The sequence below is a fragment of the Takifugu flavidus genome, chromosome 16 (genome assembly GCF_003711565.1).
Source record: "Takifugu flavidus isolate HTHZ2018 chromosome 16, ASM371156v2, whole genome shotgun sequence".
Classification (NCBI taxonomy): Eukaryota; Metazoa; Chordata; class Actinopteri; order Tetraodontiformes; family Tetraodontidae; genus Takifugu; species Takifugu flavidus.
In genome coordinates this window covers 2,892,416-2,910,517 of record NC_079535.1, presented here as the reverse complement: position 1 = coordinate 2,910,517, position 18,102 = coordinate 2,892,416, and the positions used below count along the sequence as shown (strand labels likewise).

Here is an 18,102-nt window from a genome sequence, read left to right as displayed (position 1 = left end):
AAGCTATGTAGGTCTTTGATATTATATTTAATGACCAAATGCTCTTGCTATTAAAATTTTAAATGTTTTGTTTTCTACATGGTTTTATTATTGGAAACATAGTTTTCTTAATCTCACAATGTACAGTTAAAATGGCCATTGACATTATATATGGGATACCTTATTGGCTCTAAGAGGTATATTTATAATGGAGAGTTTAATTTGTAGGATTTTGTTTGGTAAATGGATGTACACATTGCAAACACGCTACACATTTGTATTGTAGCACTACAGTTTTATAAAGAAAATAAATGTCTGTTTAGATCCTGCTTATATTGACACAAGGAGGCGTTTGTCCATTGAAGGATTGGTTCGTTTTTGGATCAGGCTTCTCTGAAGTCGCTCTGTTTGGGGTCCTCGCGTGCAGCGCTTCCTATTCCACGTATGGAAAAGAGCACCAACATCCTTGTTGACAGATAATGACAGAAAATCTTGTTAAATCAAACGAAATATCCTTTTCGTGTCCGCTACTTGAACTCCGCCGATTGTCCGGCAACTTGAGATATTTTGACATTTGGACGTCTTTTTAAAGGGTGTGTTTAAATAGTCACCTTTTCTAGGCAGCTAACCTGTTAGCTTTAGCAGTGTTGAAGTTTATGTTGGTTTATGTTTTCGATATTGGTCAAACCCGATCTTTTATTTATAGTATTCGCGCTAGCTCCGACGCTGCAGCCTTAAAACGCAAACAGTTTAGATTTCGTATTGTCTTTGTGAGCTGTTAGATAGCTTTACGAAATCGCTATGTACTTCGCTATGCTGTAAGCTGTTATTTTCCAAATTGTATGACTATAATTAACCACACTTGGAAGAAGATTGCATAGCGTTTAATCAGTGATTTTTATATCCTGTATATATTAGACCAAACTGGACCAAACGGCAGAAATTACGCGTTACTTTCTTTGCTTGAGTCATCGTGTTTAGGTACAAAACATTTATCATTCAGACAGTTTATTGTTGTGTTTATGCCCGTAGGATCCAAAATGTCTTGGTTTGCTGACTTGGCTGGGAAAGCAGAAGACTTCTTAAATAAAGTGGACCAGGGAGCTGCTACTGCCCTCGCTAAAAATGAAGAAGGATCACCCTATGAAGCAACTGTGAATTCTAAATACAGTATAGAAGGATACACTACAGAGGAAGCTGTGACACAACATGCCCACGGATCCTCTGCAACTGCGCTGAGCTACATCTCTGCAGCAGCTGGCAACATCAAGAAATCCAATGTAACTGTGCTGGCTGGCACTGCCAACATTACCAGCAGACCAGAGGGGATCTCTGATTCTGGCAGTAGTCCCACAAGCTCAGCCAAGGTTTTGTCTGGTTTTGTGCGGCCAAAAAAAGAAAAGGATCTGGATGATGATTTGCTCTTTGACTTTCTAAACAGCTCTGATCCACTTGTCGGCAACAGAGGGGACTCAAAAAGAGAGGGCATAAAAGTGGCAGTTACAAGTACACAAAGTCAAAATGTCACACCCCCTCCGTCGAGCACTCCCCAAGTCATCGCCTCCGTCCCGTCAACACCACCCTCAACTCACGGAATATCTAGAACCTCAAGCATGAGCTCATTGTCTGCTCACAGCATCAAAACAGAGAGCTCTGCTAAAGAGCTGAGTCATGGTACTGTGATTAACAGCACCCTACGTATACCGTATGTGATCATCTGTCTATACACGTGTAATTGCTTTGAAACCTTATATTGCTATTGTTTCTTGTTTTTACACAGCTACCACAGACACACCTGAGAGCTCAGATTCTGGCCTGGTTGTCCCTCAGGATAGCGTCAAACAGGAGTCCTCTCCTCCTCCTCTTGCCTCTACAGAGGAGCCACAGAGTCAGATCTTGTCCAGTCTGCGTCTGGAAAATCAGCTGCTGCGCAGTGAAGTTGGCTCTCTCAATGGGGAGATGGCTTCAGTCATCCAAAGAGCAAAGGACTTGCAGGATGGTAAAACTTTAGGCAGCGATAGCCATGCATTTCTGTCTGTCAATTTTCTGTCTCTAGAAATAAAGGGGGGTTTGTCTCCTTCAGAATTGAACCAGATGCGTTTGCGTGCGGACAAATGGAATTCTGAGCAGTATCAAACGGACAGGATGTTAAGAGAACTTCGATCACAGGTCGATGACCTGACAGAAGCCCTCTCTGCCAAAGATGGTCAACTTGCAGTGCTGAAAATCAGGCTTGATGAAGCTGATCAGCTGCTTAAGTCTCGCAATGCTGCATTAGAAGAGGTGCAGAAAGAGAAGTTGAGGTAAACACCCGTGACAACCATTTGAAGGGAAAAGCACTTCAGAATTCTTCCCAAGTCAGTTTCCATATTTTTTCCTTATTGGGTTTGTAGAATTATGCAAGATCACACACAGGGGTCCAGCATGCAGTCCCAGGCCCTGGAAACGATACAGGATAGGCTACGAGAGGCTGATTTAGCTCTCAAGAGAGAACAGGACAGCTACCACCAGATGCAGGTGCTCGTAATGTCATACTGTCTAGACTGAAGATATAAAAATGATGTGCCTTATTTATCTTGAGTTCTTTTGCAGGGTGAATATAATGTCCGGCTCTCCAAAATTGAGTCGGAGAGGCAGACCCTTGCAGAGACGCTGGCTGCAGCTGAGCGGCGAGGCGGGGAGGAGAAAGCGAGGGCCGACGACCTTCAGCTGCAGCTGAAAAGTGCCAAAGCAGTGGCTGAGTCTTCCAAACAGGAATTACAAGACTACAAGAACAAAGCTTCACGCATCCTTCAAGTAACTTGTTTTGTAATGCAGTACAGATTGAAGTTCATAACCATTTTTAAGTTACAAAATCAAAGAAGAGAAACAAATTGCACAATTAACAAATTGGTTGGAAAGGATTCTGGCATTACTAACATGTAATTTGTCCTTCAGTCCAAAGAGAAATTAATCAACAGTTTGAAAGAGGGATCAGGTCTGGATTCACTGGAGGGCAGCGGCGCCATGACGGTAGAGCTGGAGGATTTGCGTCATGAGAAGGAACTGCAGAAGGAAGAGATCCAAAAGCTTCAGGGGCAGTTGCATACACTTCAAATAGAAATACAGGTAAAATTTTAAGACAAGAAATAAAGAGCGTAGTGACTGAATAATATTTAAAGATGCAGTCTGCTGCTCAAATCTGACTCCTATATTTTTGCTGAAATGCGATGTGTGTTCTGCCCAGGATTTGGAGAATCAGGCCATGACAGATGCGGAATCGTGGCGGGAACAGCAGCTGCAGTTTGAGGAGCAACTTGCCTCACAGACCAGAGCTAAACAGGAAGCAGAAGTTGAGGTTGAGCGCTGCAAGCAGGTAATGGATAATGAGTGATGGGTGCGTGTGGCAGTTGTGCTAAATACATGCATCTGATTTTCTGAAATGCCAAGTGATGCTGACTTGTTTCGCTTTATTTTAAACTACAGGAGATACAGTACCTGGAGGAAGATCACCACCGAGCCAAAACTACTCTGCAGAGCAGAGTCAAGGACAGAGAAGATGAAATCCAAAAGCTCAGGAATCAGGTCAGTTGCTTTTATTTTAAGGTGTAAACATTATATCCTATGGAAAATACTTGAAGATTTACCACTCTGTTGTGGCTTCCAGCTGACAAACAAGACAATTAGCAATAGCCAAACAGAGCTGGAAAACCGTCTCCACCAGCTGACAGAGACGCTGATTCAGAAGCAGACGATGCTGGAGGCGCTGGGAACAGAAAAGAGCTCCCTGGTGTTCCAGCTGGAGCGTCTGGAGCAGCAGCTGAAGAGCGCTCAGGGAGGTCAGAGCGGAGGGTCGGCTATCAACATGACCAACCTGGAAGGAGCAGGTAGGTGATGATTAGGAGTCCCTGACATGAATGTACATGCAGGTAGGCAGAAAGCCTCAGAAATATAGCAAAACACTTAATTATAATTAAATATTTATGCTGTATGGGTATAAATAAATGACATTTGACATTAAAGTTTAACCTGTGGTGATGATGAGCCACCTTTTGTTTTTCAGGAGCACGACAAAGAAACACACCAGTACTGTTCAGTGATCTAGACAGTCCAGGGGTTTATGGCAGAGTACGCAAAGCAGCCAGCACCATCGACCGTTTCAGGTAATATGTTGTGTCTTTTCACCTCCACTTGTAATGTACAATAATTGATCTTTAATATGCAGCGTGACCAGTGATAAATGGTGGATGTTGTCTTTTTAGCATCCGCTTGGGCATCTTCCTCAGACGGTATCCAATGGCGAGGGTTTTTGTCATTCTGTATATGGTAAATATGACTCATTGACCCTGTTAACTTTTTAAAAGCAATTTATGAGGGGAATAAATGCATTTTAACTTTCTTCTGCAGGCAGCACTCCACTTATGGGTCATGATTGTTCTTCTTACTTACACCCCTGAAATGCATAACACGAATCCTGCTGGAAGATAGAAGGCTTATATTATACAGAGGGATGACATAAGGTCTTTGTTCTACAGCTTCCAATGTAAGAATAAGCTGCTATGTGATGGGATTTGGGTCCTAACCCCAGTTTGCACAGAAATGCTATGAAATTAAAAAAAAAAAAAAAACTCTTAGCATTGATCTTTATTTTATTTTTTCAACTGGCAACAAATGGCTTCTTTGGAACTTAAAATGATTAGATTGATTATTATCATTGGTGTGATGACATTAAATCAAACATTCACCTCTGTTGACTGGATGATCATCCTGCCAAAACTCTAAACAGATTGTATAACTATATGTTAAAAAAATCTTTTAATAAACCAAATACAAGGGAAAACACAGTCTGGACGTTTCCTCTATTACCTGCGATGGTGTTAAATGTATTGGTTTTACAGGAAGAAAACTATTGTAGCAGTGTATGAAGACAATACGACAGATCGCTTCCTCTGAACGCTGCAGATCAGGCTGGAGCTCAATGTGGGCTGGGTCAAATGTTTGGCCCCGCCCACTAGACAGGGCCCGCAAGGTGAAATACGGTAATTAGAAAAGAAGGTAAAGTAGAAGAAGAAAGTTGTTTATTTTCGGAAATATGTGGGTAAGCAAGTCCTTTATATAGTTTTGTGCTATTTTTGTCATTGATAACGGGATATTATAACTGGTAATTCTCTGTATGTGTGATTGGTTTACACACTGTCTTTGGCATTAGTGACTGTAAATATAGTCTGATTTAATGCTTCTTCATTGAATGTGCAAGCATTTACCATTTGCTTGTTAATTGTGCATAAATACATTTTCTACACCCCACTGTCTTAAAAAGGGTGCTTAAACAACTGTGACATGTTTCTTTTGATGGTGAGGCTTCCGCTAGTCACTGTGCTTTATAGTATTTGGGCATGTATTTGCATGATTTATGCCTATATTTCCTTCTACCTGCCCCCCCTTCCCCCTCTGTCCAGCTGGCCATCATAGGGAGGGTCCCCCCATATGAGCCCGGTCCTGCTCAAGGTTTCTTCCTGTTATAAGGGCCTTTCCTTGTCACTGTTGCTTGTTGGGTGTGTCAGGACCTGGGATTCTGTAAAGCACCTAGAGACAATTTTGATTGTAACAGATGCTATTTAAATAAAGATTATTTGATTTGATTTAGTATTCCTATGATCAGTTAAATTAATAGCTTTATTTACTTGCTACATTTAAAATACACCATTTGTGTTGCAATTTAAAAAGTAGTTTACATTCAGTTTTGCTTGAGTTTTTTTTGTTTTTGGAATAGATTATTTATAACTCGGTACAATTGCTCAGAATGTGAAAGTGCTCTTCTGAAAATGTATTCCAGGATAATATGAATATTATATTAAGCGGTAGTTCTTGACTTCCAGTAAGCTCACTACATTGTCCTGGGGCCAAGTGGGATTTTGGTAAGGTATGTGTAAATGGTAACTCTTTAATATTTTTGTATACATATTGACCAGTCCTGCATTTCTTTCTGTAAAGGAAACTACTCAGCAATTAAAATTGCAGGGCAGATAAAGGCATAGAGAACTGAATGGACCTAAGGCGAGATGCGATGTTATGAATTGGTCGTGGAGGCAAACAAAATCATTTGCTACAGTCTATAGTTTAAAACCTCCACAAATTCCAGAATATGGAAGATGTCCCACCCAATAAGATGCAGCAGTCACAAGCCATCCCAGAAACATCAGGTAGTGTTCAAGGTGGAAAGCTACTCGCATATAAATGTTTAAGAGGTGGGATGGCACACACACACACACACACACACATATATATATATATTTACAGTAATTTCTCCATTTTAACCACCTGTTTTCTCTTTGGGGGCACAATACTATATGCAGCCTTCTGTGTGATCTTATCTATATGTTTTGTGCCTTCTCTTTATTTTGATATTTATTTTCTTTATTTATGAATAAAGAGATGCTCTTCTAAGTGAGACCATTGAGGTAGTACAATGTACAATTCTGCCATTCCTTTAATCATTTTTCAGAGGGGTAGTGCCAGAATTAACATTAGCATATAAGGTCGCTATGACTACTTCCTCTTTCATGGTGGTTAGCAAGCCACATACTGGTGCATTAACAGCACCAGCTCATGTGGACTGTGGATTTTCACACCAAAACACTAGCAGAGCATTCTGGTATTTGTAGTATTAGCACATGCGCTTTAAGCGATAATACCGACGGGCCAGCTCTTATAGTCAATTGGTATGGCTTCACGGGCCAAATATAATTACATTGCGGCCTAAATTTGGCCCACAGGCCAGTGTTTGACACATATGCTCTAAATATTTTAATTTCCATCCTAAAAAAAAGTCTCCTAAAAGAAAAACACTTTCCTACCAGACCTGATTCTGATGTGAATGATAATGCTAATGTGATATAAAGTAGTAATTATTATAGCTAATAAAAAATGCACACAACAGAATATGACTCACACAATAGCAGGTACATTTGGTTAGGATAGGTGAACTTTATTATTTGCAAGAAGCAATTAGTGTCACATTCAGCAGTACTTACAAATACATAATAGCACGGTGAGTGAAGACATGTCACGTGATGTTGAGGATTACAGCAGTAGCAGGTCAAGCTAATTTTTCTGACATCTACCTTGAGGGAGCAAATCTGGTATGGTCCTTATTAAAACAGCCATTTTGTCCATATTACCGTATTGGCCCGAATATAAGACGGCCCTGATTATAAGACGACCCCCTCTTTTTCAGTCTTATTTCAATGCAAAAAACACCGTCTTATATTCGGGCCAATACGGTATTAATAATGACATTTAGTTAAAGTTAAATTGAGCAAATTGGCTATTTCAGAAGTGTGTATCAAACTGGTAGACCTTTACATTATTCAGTGCCCAGGAAGTAGCTCTCGGTTTCAAAAAGGTTGGTGACCCCTGCACTAGACTATATGCAGTCATTTTAAAAATTTTCAATGAACATTCGATCAGTCTGGCCCTCGGCTTGGAGCTACATTTTTTATTTGGCCCTCCGTCCATTTGACTTTCAGACCCCTCATTTAAATGAATCAATATGTTTCCATCAGTGGTTAAAAATCCAATGAATGTGATCATCAAAATGCACAAATTCTGTCTTAAATCAGTATCAGCCGTCTTTGTTCATTTAAATATATCGAGCAGTGATCCAGGATTAAACGTTGCTGTTGTCCAAGATTACTGACTGATCCATGATGTGTAACAGATTTCCATTATATCAACGTGAATGTTTGCATTGAAATTTGACAGAAATCTGCAGAATGTAAACTGTATAAAAGTTCACTTTCACAGAAACAGTTGCAGTCTCATTATGGGCTGTAACTGTAGGAGCTGCAGCTTATGTCATTAGAATCTACATGATACAGTTTATTCATGCTTTTAGTGTTCTTTTGACTGAATTTTACCAGATAAAAATGTAAGTTTTCTGCCCCCAATACAAGAGTTCCTCTGTGTTCTAAGAGTTTAAAGAAATGCATTTAAAAAACTTAAAACGAGGCCAGATTTCCTACAAAAGCCTGGTTTGACCAGCAAGTCTGGCTCATTTACAGTTATTGATGGGCTCTTTTTCTGTGATATCTGTCATTTAAGTGCTAAAAAGCTATTTAAGGGTCGTTTTCCTTCCACTTCTCAATCACCGACGTATCCAACTTCACAGGACCTGCCCAAAGGTTCCCGTTTCTGTCATCCTCGCTAAAACGGACTAAAAGGACGCTTCTCCGGGTCATCCAGCTCACGGTGTCCAGGCAGCTCACTTTCTCTGTCGGGTACACGATCTTCCCACAGCGGGCGCACTGAGGGTTCATCCTCGGAACCTCCTCCGCGGTCTCCTCCGCTTCTTTAAAACAGATATAGTTGCCGTCGCCGGCAGCCGAGCGCCAGAAGTTCCAGCAAACGTTTGACAGCTACTGTCTCAATGTCTCCAGCCCATAGTGTGGATTCTCTATGAGATCAGACAGCAGCTTCACTCCTGAACCCTGCAGCTGGTTCTGACCCAGGTCCAGTTCTCTGATATGGGAGGGATTGGACCTCAGCGCCGAGGCCAGAGAGTCACAGCTGATCTCTGATAAGCTGCAGCCCCTTAATCTAAATAAAGAAGGGAAACTTTTATAAGGTTATAAGTGAAACCAGTATTAATCTGAAAGGTTAATCAAAGGCATGATCTGTAAATATTTAATTTAGTTACAGGTTAAAAAATGATAGTAATATGTAATTACCACAATTCCAACCTCTCAGGTTTGCACTGTTCCAAAGGAGAATATATATTGTTCTGGCCCTCACTCTTCCCAGGTTCTCCCCACCTCTTTCCCTCCCATCTCATCATGGAGATCCATCTCACCTGTGGCTCATCTTTAAAGGCACAACCTGTCTTAGATGACTTCCTGTCTCCCTCACCATCTCCCTCCTCGTTGGCTGGTGTCTACCAGGCACCCTCGCCTAGTTTTGTCTAATTTTGGTTACCATCTGTCGGCTTTTTCATTGTCCTTAAATCAATTTATCATGAATAAGTGGTCCCCGTGTGGCCCTCCCTCCTGAAGGAACTGGGCACAACACACACACTCAGAAAGTGTGAGGACCCTCGGATGGAATAATGGACATTTTTGAGAATGGTGTTTACCTCAGAGTTTCCAGTCGGCAGTTTGGATCCTGGAGAAAACCACAGAGCAGCTTTACTCCTGAATCCTGTAGCTGGTTCCCACTCAGGTCCAGTTCTCTGAGATGGGAGGGATTGGACCTCAGCGCCGAGGCCAGAGAGTCACAGCTGATCTCTGATAAGCTGCAGTAGTTTAATCTGAAAAATGCAGGATGAGGTTATACGGTGCAGGTCTGCATGGTATCTGCGTCAGTACTAAACCTACGTTAGTTCTTAGTTGGGTCAGACCTGAATTCACGATATTACAAGGAATTTTTTTAATGTGGTGCATCACAGCAGTGTTGAGAACAGCCTCACTTCACCATCTTAGCAGCTGGTATATAGGCAGAAAAATGAAGACTGACCTGAGCCTCTCCAGTTTACAGTTTGGAATCTCCAGTCCAGAACAGAGCCGCTTCACTCCTGAATCCTGCAACGTGTTGAAGCTCAGGTCCAGAACCCTCAGATGGGAGAGGTTGGACTTCAGAGCCGAGGCCACAGAATCACAGCAGGTCTTGGATAAACTGCAGTCCCTTAGGCTAAAATAACAATTATTTTGAGAGAAGACAAATAAAAATCAACATGTACCAGAGCAAAACACAGCTTACAAGCAACAAACCTCTGGTCCTGCACCGGCTTATCTGCCGTATGTTCCTATTTTGGGTTCTTTCAGGGCGGTTGGACAAGATCTACACCGTATGTAAAGTGTGTGTGGGTCAAAATACCTTCCAAGTTTGTGAGACCACATTTCTCAATAGCACTCAACTCTTGTCAGGAGTTGGGACAAAGCGACCCACTCCTGATAGCTTGTGGGCGATGCTGCAGCGACCCTGCAATCCCTACACTCTCTGGTGAAACCAAATCAAAGGTTTTAGACACTGCTGGATGCTGGAAGGGTGGCTATAGTCTGGACGCATAGTTCCCCTGACTGCACATTTCTCCAACAATGATTGGCAGCTGGTGTCACTTGTTCTCCAGATGAGAGAAGGAAAGAGAGCCCCCCCACAGTGTGTTTGATTGCCCCACTGCAACCTCAATGCTGCCAGAAAACATTGCAGGAGCATCAATTCCCCTCAGGGCATCAACAAGGAGCTCAGGAAAAGGTGCAGCTGCCACCTACTAGAGACAAGCACACTGAGCTGAGATTCAAAGCCCTCTCCTCCCAAGAGAAGAGCTTGTTTGTTGGAGGCTCTTCTGGGCGATACCTGGTGCCACAGCTCCAGCTCAGCCCGTCTCTGGAGCTGAGGTGGAGCTTAGCAAGTTTCATGGTTCTCCACCACTTCCTCTCGCTGAGGACCTTCTCAGCTGGTGGTTTCTGCTCCACCTTCCAAGTTGAGCAGGTGATACTTCTGCATTCCTGCCACCAGTGTCTCTGCAGAAAGACTCTTCTCTACTGGTTTATATTAGATTATAGAAAATTAGGATTTTTGGCTGATGTCTTAGATTTTGTTGACTAAGAGCAGCTTTTTCTTTAATAACATAGAAAGATTCGATGAGAAGAGAAAATGTATTATTTTATGAACTACTTCCACTACTATAATAAACAGATTTATATAAAAATTTGTGAAAACTTATGCATGGAAACATTTTTTTTAATTGTTGCATTGTGTAGAATCGGTGTAGAATCAACTTGTTGACTTCTGATTTGGACTCCAATGGAAGTGAGGTGCAACAATTGTGGATGCTGAACGCTTCAGATCTTCATGAAGGTTTCTGTGGTGGGACTGACCTGCTGCCCCTTTAAGAGGGAGGCAGGTTTGGGCTTCTGGCTGGAATGAAGCCACCTAAGATGAGAATGACTGCAGGCTTTCGGTACCAAGGTTTAACAGGGGGCTCACTTCACACTTGGGCTTTTCTCTTTTTTGGGATGGCTTTTCTCAGTAGAGAAGGGGCATGGCACACTGCAGCAGCTTTCTTTTTGGGGTTTCTAGTTTTCCTTCTGATCTTTAAAAGACAGGAAGAACCATTTTTGATTGGTCTGAATGTTTGGGCGGTTTTGTGGCCAGCCTAAAATAAAACAAGACAAATCTACAACTGATACTTCCTTTCCAGTCATTGATGACCATGCTCACATGGGACAGATTTCCACAACCAATTTAATACTGCAAATCCGTCCTGTGTGGTCTTTTTTCCAAGAACTGTAACACTACGTTTATAACAAAGATCAAACATGTAAACATTTATTGTCTAACTAGTTACACCTGGGAAAGTACTGGATCATCTCTGACTGACCTGAGAGTCTCCAGCTCACAGAGAGGATCCTGGAGAAAACCACAGAGCAGCTTCACTGCTGGATCCTGCAGCTGGTTCTCACTCAGGTCCAGTTCTCTGAGATTGGAGGGATTGGACCTCAGCGCCGAGGCCAGAGAGACACAGCTGATCTCTGATAAACTGCAGCATGACAGCCTGGAAAAGGAATAAATGGGGCAAATAAAAACACATTTCTAAATATGAAAATGAAGAGAAAAGCAGAAAATGTAAAGAAATTTAGAAAAGACCAACAGAGGCCTCCTGACCTGAGCCTCTCCAGTCTGCAGTTTGGATGCATCATTGCAGAAGACAGTAACTTTACTCCGGCATCTGTCAGGCTTTCGTTCCAGCTTAAGCTCAGCTCCCGTAGATGAGAAGGGTTTGACGTCATTGCTGAGGCCACAACTTCCCAATGACTCATTGAAAGAAGACCACCAGACAGTCTGTTGTGTATGAAACAAAAATAGTGAGTCAAACTTTGGGATTTCTAATCAACTTATCTGAGAATCTACCTAAACAGAAATGTAGCTCATTTCCTGGAAAAGCTAAATTCAACACCGTAGAGCAACAGTTTGAACGACCATCAGATCTGAAATGCAACTGAATTATTCTCAACATTTGTCTTATTTTAGAACAGCTCATAATTACTCAATATTTAAAATGATTGTAGCAAATGGTTTAAAGAAACGTGCATCTTTTTATCTGTCTATCGGCTCTTTTGACATTTTGCATTTCATCCAATTTGTACGATCGTGCGTCAAGTCTTAATTCAGCGATCCGATCGATGACATCAGAGTCTCTGGTTGCATTGATTGCCCTCAGCTTCTGTTCTATGTGCCTGTTTCCCTTCAAATCATTTTCACTGCACCTTTTGTTGCTAGTGATGAAGTTGCCACCTAACGGGTGTGGAAAGGGTCAAACAACTTTGTGGGTCACATAAAGGCTCCAAACGGAACCGCCACAAAGACCTAAAACACCCATTTAAACCAACAAGGCCGGCTGTTTTTACGTTGAACAAATGAAGCAAAATAGTCACGTGTCATTAGTTAAAATGTGTTTTTCTGTCGTTTGAATACGATGTATACAAACAAACAAAAGTTATTTAATGACATGACAGTAATTTCTTGATAGTCAGTTCACTTGTGGCTCCTATTATTCCTGCCTTATGTTGGTTTGTCTGGATTGACCTTTGAACTTATATCCAGCCAGTGTTGAACATTTCTGGATGAATTGTTGTTTTTTTTTAATTTATGGACGCTGCAATGGAAATAAAGAATTGAAGGAATGACCACTGGAGGGGGTATTGATACCTGACATGATCCACTCGCTTGATTTAAACGCCGATGTCCGGCTCTAAAAATCTTTACTTACTTGGCCTTCCTGCAGTTCCTCACAGCTGGAATCAGGCGACGTCGTCCCTCCTCTGAGGTGTAGTACTGCTGCAGGTTCAGCTCATCCAAAACCTCCTCTGACATCTGCAGCAGGTAGGCCAGAGCTGAACAGTGGATCTCTGACAGTCCCCTCTCTGATTTCTTCTCTGACTTCAGGAACTCTTGGATCTCCTGATGGACTGACTGATCCTTCATCTCCATCAGACAGTGGAAGATGTTGATGCTTCTGTCTGGGGAGATTTTATCACTGTTCACCTCCTTCAGGTTGTTGAGGACCTTCTGGATGGTTTCTGGATGGTTCTCCATCTGATCCAACAGTCCACCCAAGATCCTCTGATTGGACTCCAGAGAGAGACCATGAAGGAAGCGAACAAACAAGTCCAGGTGGCCATTTTTACTTTCAAGAGATTTCATTAGTGCTCTCCTGAGGAAGTCATCAAGAGATGTGAATGGATCGTAATTTGTAAACAACCCAGCAAACCCGGAAAAGCGGATTGGTTTCGAATATTTTAGGAACTGATTTATAACCGCTGTGTCTTTCCTGGTGTAACAGTGGAACATGTAGACGGCAGCCAGAAACTCCTGAACGCTCAGATGAACAAAGCAGTAGACTGATTTCTGGAAGATCACACTCTCTCTCTTGAAGATCTCTGTACAAACTCCTGAGTACACCGACACCTCGGAGACGTCCAGTCCACATCGCTCCAGGTCTTCAGAGTAGAACATGATGTTTCCTTTCTCCAGATGTTCAAACGCCAGCCGACCCAACTTCAGAAGGAGTTCTTTGTCAGCCTCAGTCAGTTCCTCTGGTCTCTGCTTTCCTCCATACTTCTGCTTCTTCCTCTTTATCTGAACCTCAGGAAGTGTGAGTAGAGGTCAGTCAAAGTTTTGGGCAGCTCTCCTCTCTGGTCTCTGGTCATCATGTCCTCCAGAACTATAGCAGTGATCCAGCAGAAAATTGGGATCAGACACATGATGTGGAGGCTCTTGGAGGCCTTGATGTGTGAGATGATTCTCTTGGACAGATCTTCATCACTGAACCTCCTCCTGAAGTACTCCTCCTTCTGGGAGTCAGTGAAGCCTCGTACTTCTGTGATCCTGTCAACACACGAGGGAGGAATCTGATGGGCTGCTGCAGGTCTGGAGGTGATCCAGATGAGAGCTGAGGGAAGCAGGTTCCCCTGGATGAGGTTCACCAGGAGCACGTCAACTGACGATACTTGTGTGACATCAGAGATGACCTGATGCTTGTTGAAATCCAGTGAAAATCTGCTTTCATCCAGGCCATCAAAGATGAACAGAAGTTTCCAGACAGTCAGATCTTCTGCTCTGATCTTCTGTAATGTTGGATGGAAAACATGAAGCAGTGAGAGAAGACTGTGCTGCTCATCTCTGATCAAGTTCAGCTCCCTCCATGAGAGCGGAAGCACCAGACTGATGTCTTGGTTCTCCAAACCTTCTGCCCAGTCCAGACTGAACTTCTGCACTGAGAAGGTTTTTCCAACGCCAGCGACACCGTTGGTCAGAACCACTCTGATGTGTCTCTGTTGCTCAGATAAGACTTTGAAGATGTCCTGGCACTTGATTGGAGTGTCCTGGATGTTCTTCTTGGAGGTTCTCTCAAGCTGTCTCACCTCATGTTGTGTGTCCACCTCCTCACTTTGTCCCTCGGTGATGTAGAGCTCAGTGTAGATCTTGTTCAGCAGGGTTCCACTTCCTGCTTCATGAGTTCCTTCAGTCACATGTTCACATCTTCTCTTCAGACTGATCTTATGACCTTCTATCACCTCCTGCAGATCACCTCCTGAAAATAAGTAAACCAATGATTTCCATCTATAATAAATCATCAACACAACTACAAATTCATGACATCACAAGTTCAATTTTATATTGAACACTGTTACTTTGTTTGGGCTTCATTTCAGCATCTCCAGATCTGCTTCCAGATTGTGAACAAGAGGACTCTCCTGGTGGAGCTGACTGGTCCCAGTTTGATAGGATGTGCTTCCACCTCTCACTATGAAACACATCTCTATTAGTCCTTTGATTTATAGGATGAAAAAACCTGATCAAGACTCAATATTGTTCCAGCATTTATGTCTGAATTCATCGATTCTTGTTTCTAATCAACAATATTCACATTAAGTCTGTAACTATATGACTGTCTGAGGTTTAAGTGTTAAACATCTCCAATAATAAACTCACAACCTGCTGCTGTTAATGTGACTAACAGCTGGCACACAAACACATCATCACGCTTTAGTTTTCTTACATTTGGTCTGAACTTCTGAAGTTATTAGTCCATGTTTGGAGTGGTCACTCTTCAGGGACACCCATGCTGGGCACTGTGGACTCTGCTCTGTCCTCGTCCATCCTGAGGAAACATCAGAAATAGTGATGAGACTGTGATGAAGGTAAATAATCTGGAGAGGTTGTAGTTAAATAATCCCAATTCACTGCATTTTTATCAAACAGGAACATTTCTAATACATTCTGGCTAACAAATGAATCAATAAATCAATGATGTATCTGTATAACTTTCATGTTTTCAGAGTTTAAGCTGCTTTTTTTAACTGGTCCCTGCAGTGAGAAAAGAACTGGCACCTTTTCCAGCCCCTCATCCTGTAGCACTGAATGTGCTCTAAAGTTCTTGGTGAAAGGACTGTTTTCAGCTCAGCCAATAAATGATTTGGTGCTACATAAACATACTAGTCAGGACTGTATCGTTATTTAACAACCTAACAGACTGGAAAAAGGGGTTTGGTTTCGAAAATTTTCGGAAAGACTCCATAATCCTTTTATTCTTGATGGTGTAACAGTGGAACATGTAGACGGCAGCCAGAAACTCCTGAATGCTCAGATGAACAAAGCAGTAGACTGATTTCTGGAAGATCACACTCTTTATTAGGGTTTATTAGAACCAGGAGCCTTAAAAATAGACTTTTTAATGAATTTTCATGACATGTGGTGGAACAGTGTGACAGAACAAGCTGCACAGACCTGACATGTCTTACCCATCCGTATCTAAATGGAGAGCTGGAGCACTCTGCAATGATGGATATTGTTGGGAAACTTTAAAATATATGCCTATGAATTTTTGTGAGATGATGTTAACCCATGTAGGAGAAATTTTCAGTTTTAAAAGATTTACCACACTAAAATTAACATGGGAGTTAATGGGAGCGAACACCTGACATGTTGGTGCACCGTTTCATTTTAAAGAGCTGATGAATTTCATTTTTCACGATAGTAGAGGCTAATACCTACAAAATGATGTTTTGTATGGTTGTGAAATGTTCTAAGGCAGAGTTATGTGGTTCAGAAAACCTTACTTTAAAGGTGAGCCTTGAGGTCCAATACCGAAGTTTATAGGTTCGTCTTTGGACATGTCGCTCTTCATGGACACACAGCTGGACACTACGGACTTTTCGCTCTCTTCCTCTTCCATCACACATTCGCTCATTTTGAGTCTAAATGGTTAAGCAGGAAAAGTCTGCTGACACAGAAAATAAGATTAAAGAACATGATTTTCAGGCTAGGTGTGTTGGCAGCATTGGAGCCAGCCTCAGGAAAAAAGTGTGTCAATATCTCAGAAGTGATGCATCAAGTTGACACAACCCAACAGAAGTCAAGCAACCCAACATGCTTCTCTGGCATGGAATTGCTGACAAAGCCACTCATCACAGACCAATTTTCCACATTACACCTGCGCCTGGTGCCATCATTTTGGAGGCATTTTGATATTTTTCTTGACCTCTCCAAGATCCACGCGGAAATCTGACACTACATTGTTGAGCTTCGTCTTGGCTCATTTGCACACTAACAGTGACTGGAGGTTGTGAATAGATGACACACAGCAAAGGGCAAAAAAAACACCCAATTCTGCTCAGATTAATCTTATCTGACCACATGTACAGGACCAAAACTATGAAAACACGATGGGTTTAGGTTTCGTTTAGTTTCCTTGACTGCTTTATTCAACACAAAACAAATTTCATAAATCCATAACAACAAATTCATATTCCACAAAGAACCAGTTGTTAAAACAATAAAATGGAATGCCTTGATCTCTCCCTCTTTACATACTCTCCTTTTTTAAATAAAGGATTGATTGTCCCCCTGGTGGAGGGACAAAGAGAGGAGGCTACAACTTTCGCGTTTGTGTCCCTCTTTCCGTGGATTTTTCTACTAACTGCAAATAATATTGTCGACTTATTGTGAGTATTAAAATGTGCTTCCTCAACCTCTAAAATGATGGCTCAGGGTTAGCGGAAAACGCAGTTAGAGGAAACACGCTACAAAGTTTGATCATGCGTCACAACATTGCCGTCGACCAGCCGCAATGTGTGTCCGAAATACGCGCACGCTCATTGCGAACACGCAGCTTATTAAGCCGCATCTCGCAGCGGAACATTGATTCGAGACGACAGCAGTGAAAGAACAAAATGCTACCTGAATATTAGAGGTTTTCCATCAGGTCTCAGTCAGTCAAGATGGAGCCCGAAGTTGAGAACTTTCACTTTCGCTTCTTCGTCCTCTACACGTCACGTGTTTGTGATTTGATCGCGTCATCTTAAGCACAAGCGCCTCTCTTCAGAACAATTTGGTCCACGTTTTAACTGAAATACTGGGAAACAACTGGAGTTCGTCTGACAGATGTTCGTTTTTGGGTGCGGAATCAAACTCTGTCAACTTTTTGATCTATAGGATCCCCTCTGGTTCAAAGTGTCCCCTATAGGATATTGACAGTACTGACCTTTTGGGGGCTGCACACACCTCTTAATTGTGAGAAGCTTTCAAAACTTGACGGGCTGGGGGGGGGGGGGGGGGGGGGGGGGTGACTGTAATTTTGGAATCAGCGTGCCAATTTTATTTTTAATCAGAAGAATTAAATAAAAAAAACCTCAACAGGATATTTTCAAATTGTTCCCCAGTGTAACTTCACCTGAAATTGTGGATTCCAGAATATCACCATTAAATCCATTTAATCACTTAATAGCTGTGGAATTTGAGTCATGAGAAAAATATCTCTCCATCATGATTTCCAGAATTTTTCATCAATATCTGAGATTCTTCGAAAGCTTCGCTGGTGTTGGATTTTTATTGCTTCTGCTTCATTTTCAGGCGCAGTTCTTTTATTTTCAGATCAAATCAAATCATCTTTATTTGTAATGTCTGTTTAGTCAAACTTGCTGCTTGTCGCAAGGATGAACGGCGGTGGAGGAGACAGAGGGAGATGGGAGATTCTTTCCTCCAAAAATGTATTTTAATTTACCAAAAATAAAGCGGCGTCAGAAGATGCCAGGCTAAATCCATACAATACGTACAGACCCTGCACACTCTTACACCCCACCACTT

At 42.1% G+C, this 18,102-nt stretch overlaps 3 protein-coding genes across 4 annotated transcripts in view; 1 reads left to right on the top strand and 2 right to left on the bottom strand.

Moving 5' to 3' along the window:
• The first annotated feature begins 372 nt into the window (after window positions 1-372).
• golga5 (golgin A5) lies at window positions 373-5,600 on the top strand. 2 transcript variants are annotated; one of them, XM_057058587.1, is made up of 13 exons: window positions 373-572; window positions 1,012-1,653; window positions 1,760-1,978; window positions 2,063-2,282; window positions 2,373-2,496; window positions 2,572-2,775; window positions 2,917-3,087; window positions 3,206-3,334; window positions 3,445-3,543; window positions 3,626-3,845; window positions 4,022-4,121; window positions 4,221-4,284; window positions 4,857-5,600. In XM_057058587.1, exons 2-13 carry the CDS (start codon window positions 1,020-1,022, stop codon window positions 4,881-4,883), a joined length of 2,211 nt encoding a protein of 736 aa, XP_056914567.1. In that variant the 5' UTR covers window positions 373-572; window positions 1,012-1,019; the 3' UTR covers window positions 4,884-5,600. The 2 variants fall into 2 exon arrangements, with proteins under 2 accessions (XP_056914567.1, XP_056914566.1); XM_057058586.1 differs by lacking the exon at window positions 4,857-5,600 and adding an exon at window positions 4,366-4,798.
• A 1,325-nt stretch (window positions 5,601-6,925) lies between these two features.
• LOC130539867 (NACHT, LRR and PYD domains-containing protein 12-like) lies at window positions 6,926-17,469 on the bottom strand. The gene is given in 11 exon segments (XM_057058581.1): window positions 6,926-8,556; window positions 9,089-9,262; window positions 9,469-9,642; window positions 11,336-11,509; window positions 11,620-11,796; window positions 12,725-13,595; window positions 13,598-14,548; window positions 14,649-14,761; window positions 15,017-15,118; window positions 16,077-16,237; window positions 17,197-17,469. Coding segments are annotated over 8 exon segments (2,718 nt in total). The 5' UTR covers window positions 14,665-14,761; window positions 15,017-15,118; window positions 16,077-16,237; window positions 17,197-17,469; the 3' UTR covers window positions 6,926-8,375.
• Window positions 15,471-18,102, bottom strand: part of LOC130513020 (NACHT, LRR and PYD domains-containing protein 3-like) — a 6,507-nt gene continuing 3,875 nt past the window's right edge. The window contains exon 6 of the mRNA XM_057011560.1: window positions 15,471-15,482. Coding sequence (XP_056867540.1) covers window positions 15,471-15,482 — 12 coding nt within the window. The remainder of the gene's footprint in view (window positions 15,483-18,102) is intronic.

What these genes read in the sequence shown, in the direction of transcription:
- golga5 (XM_057058586.1), top strand. Translation starts at nt 1,020, where the DNA reads ATGTCTTGGTTTGCTGACTTGGCTGGGAAAGCAGAAGACTTCTTAAAT. An exon ending in ACAGCTACCACCAGATGCAG is followed by an intron (nt 2,497 to 2,571) that starts GTGCTCGTAATG and finishes GTTCTTTTGCAG; the next exon opens with GGTGAATATAATGTCCGGCT. An exon ending in CACTTCAAATAGAAATACAG is followed by an intron (nt 3,088 to 3,205) that starts GTAAAATTTTAA and finishes TGTTCTGCCCAG; the next exon opens with GATTTGGAGAATCAGGCCAT.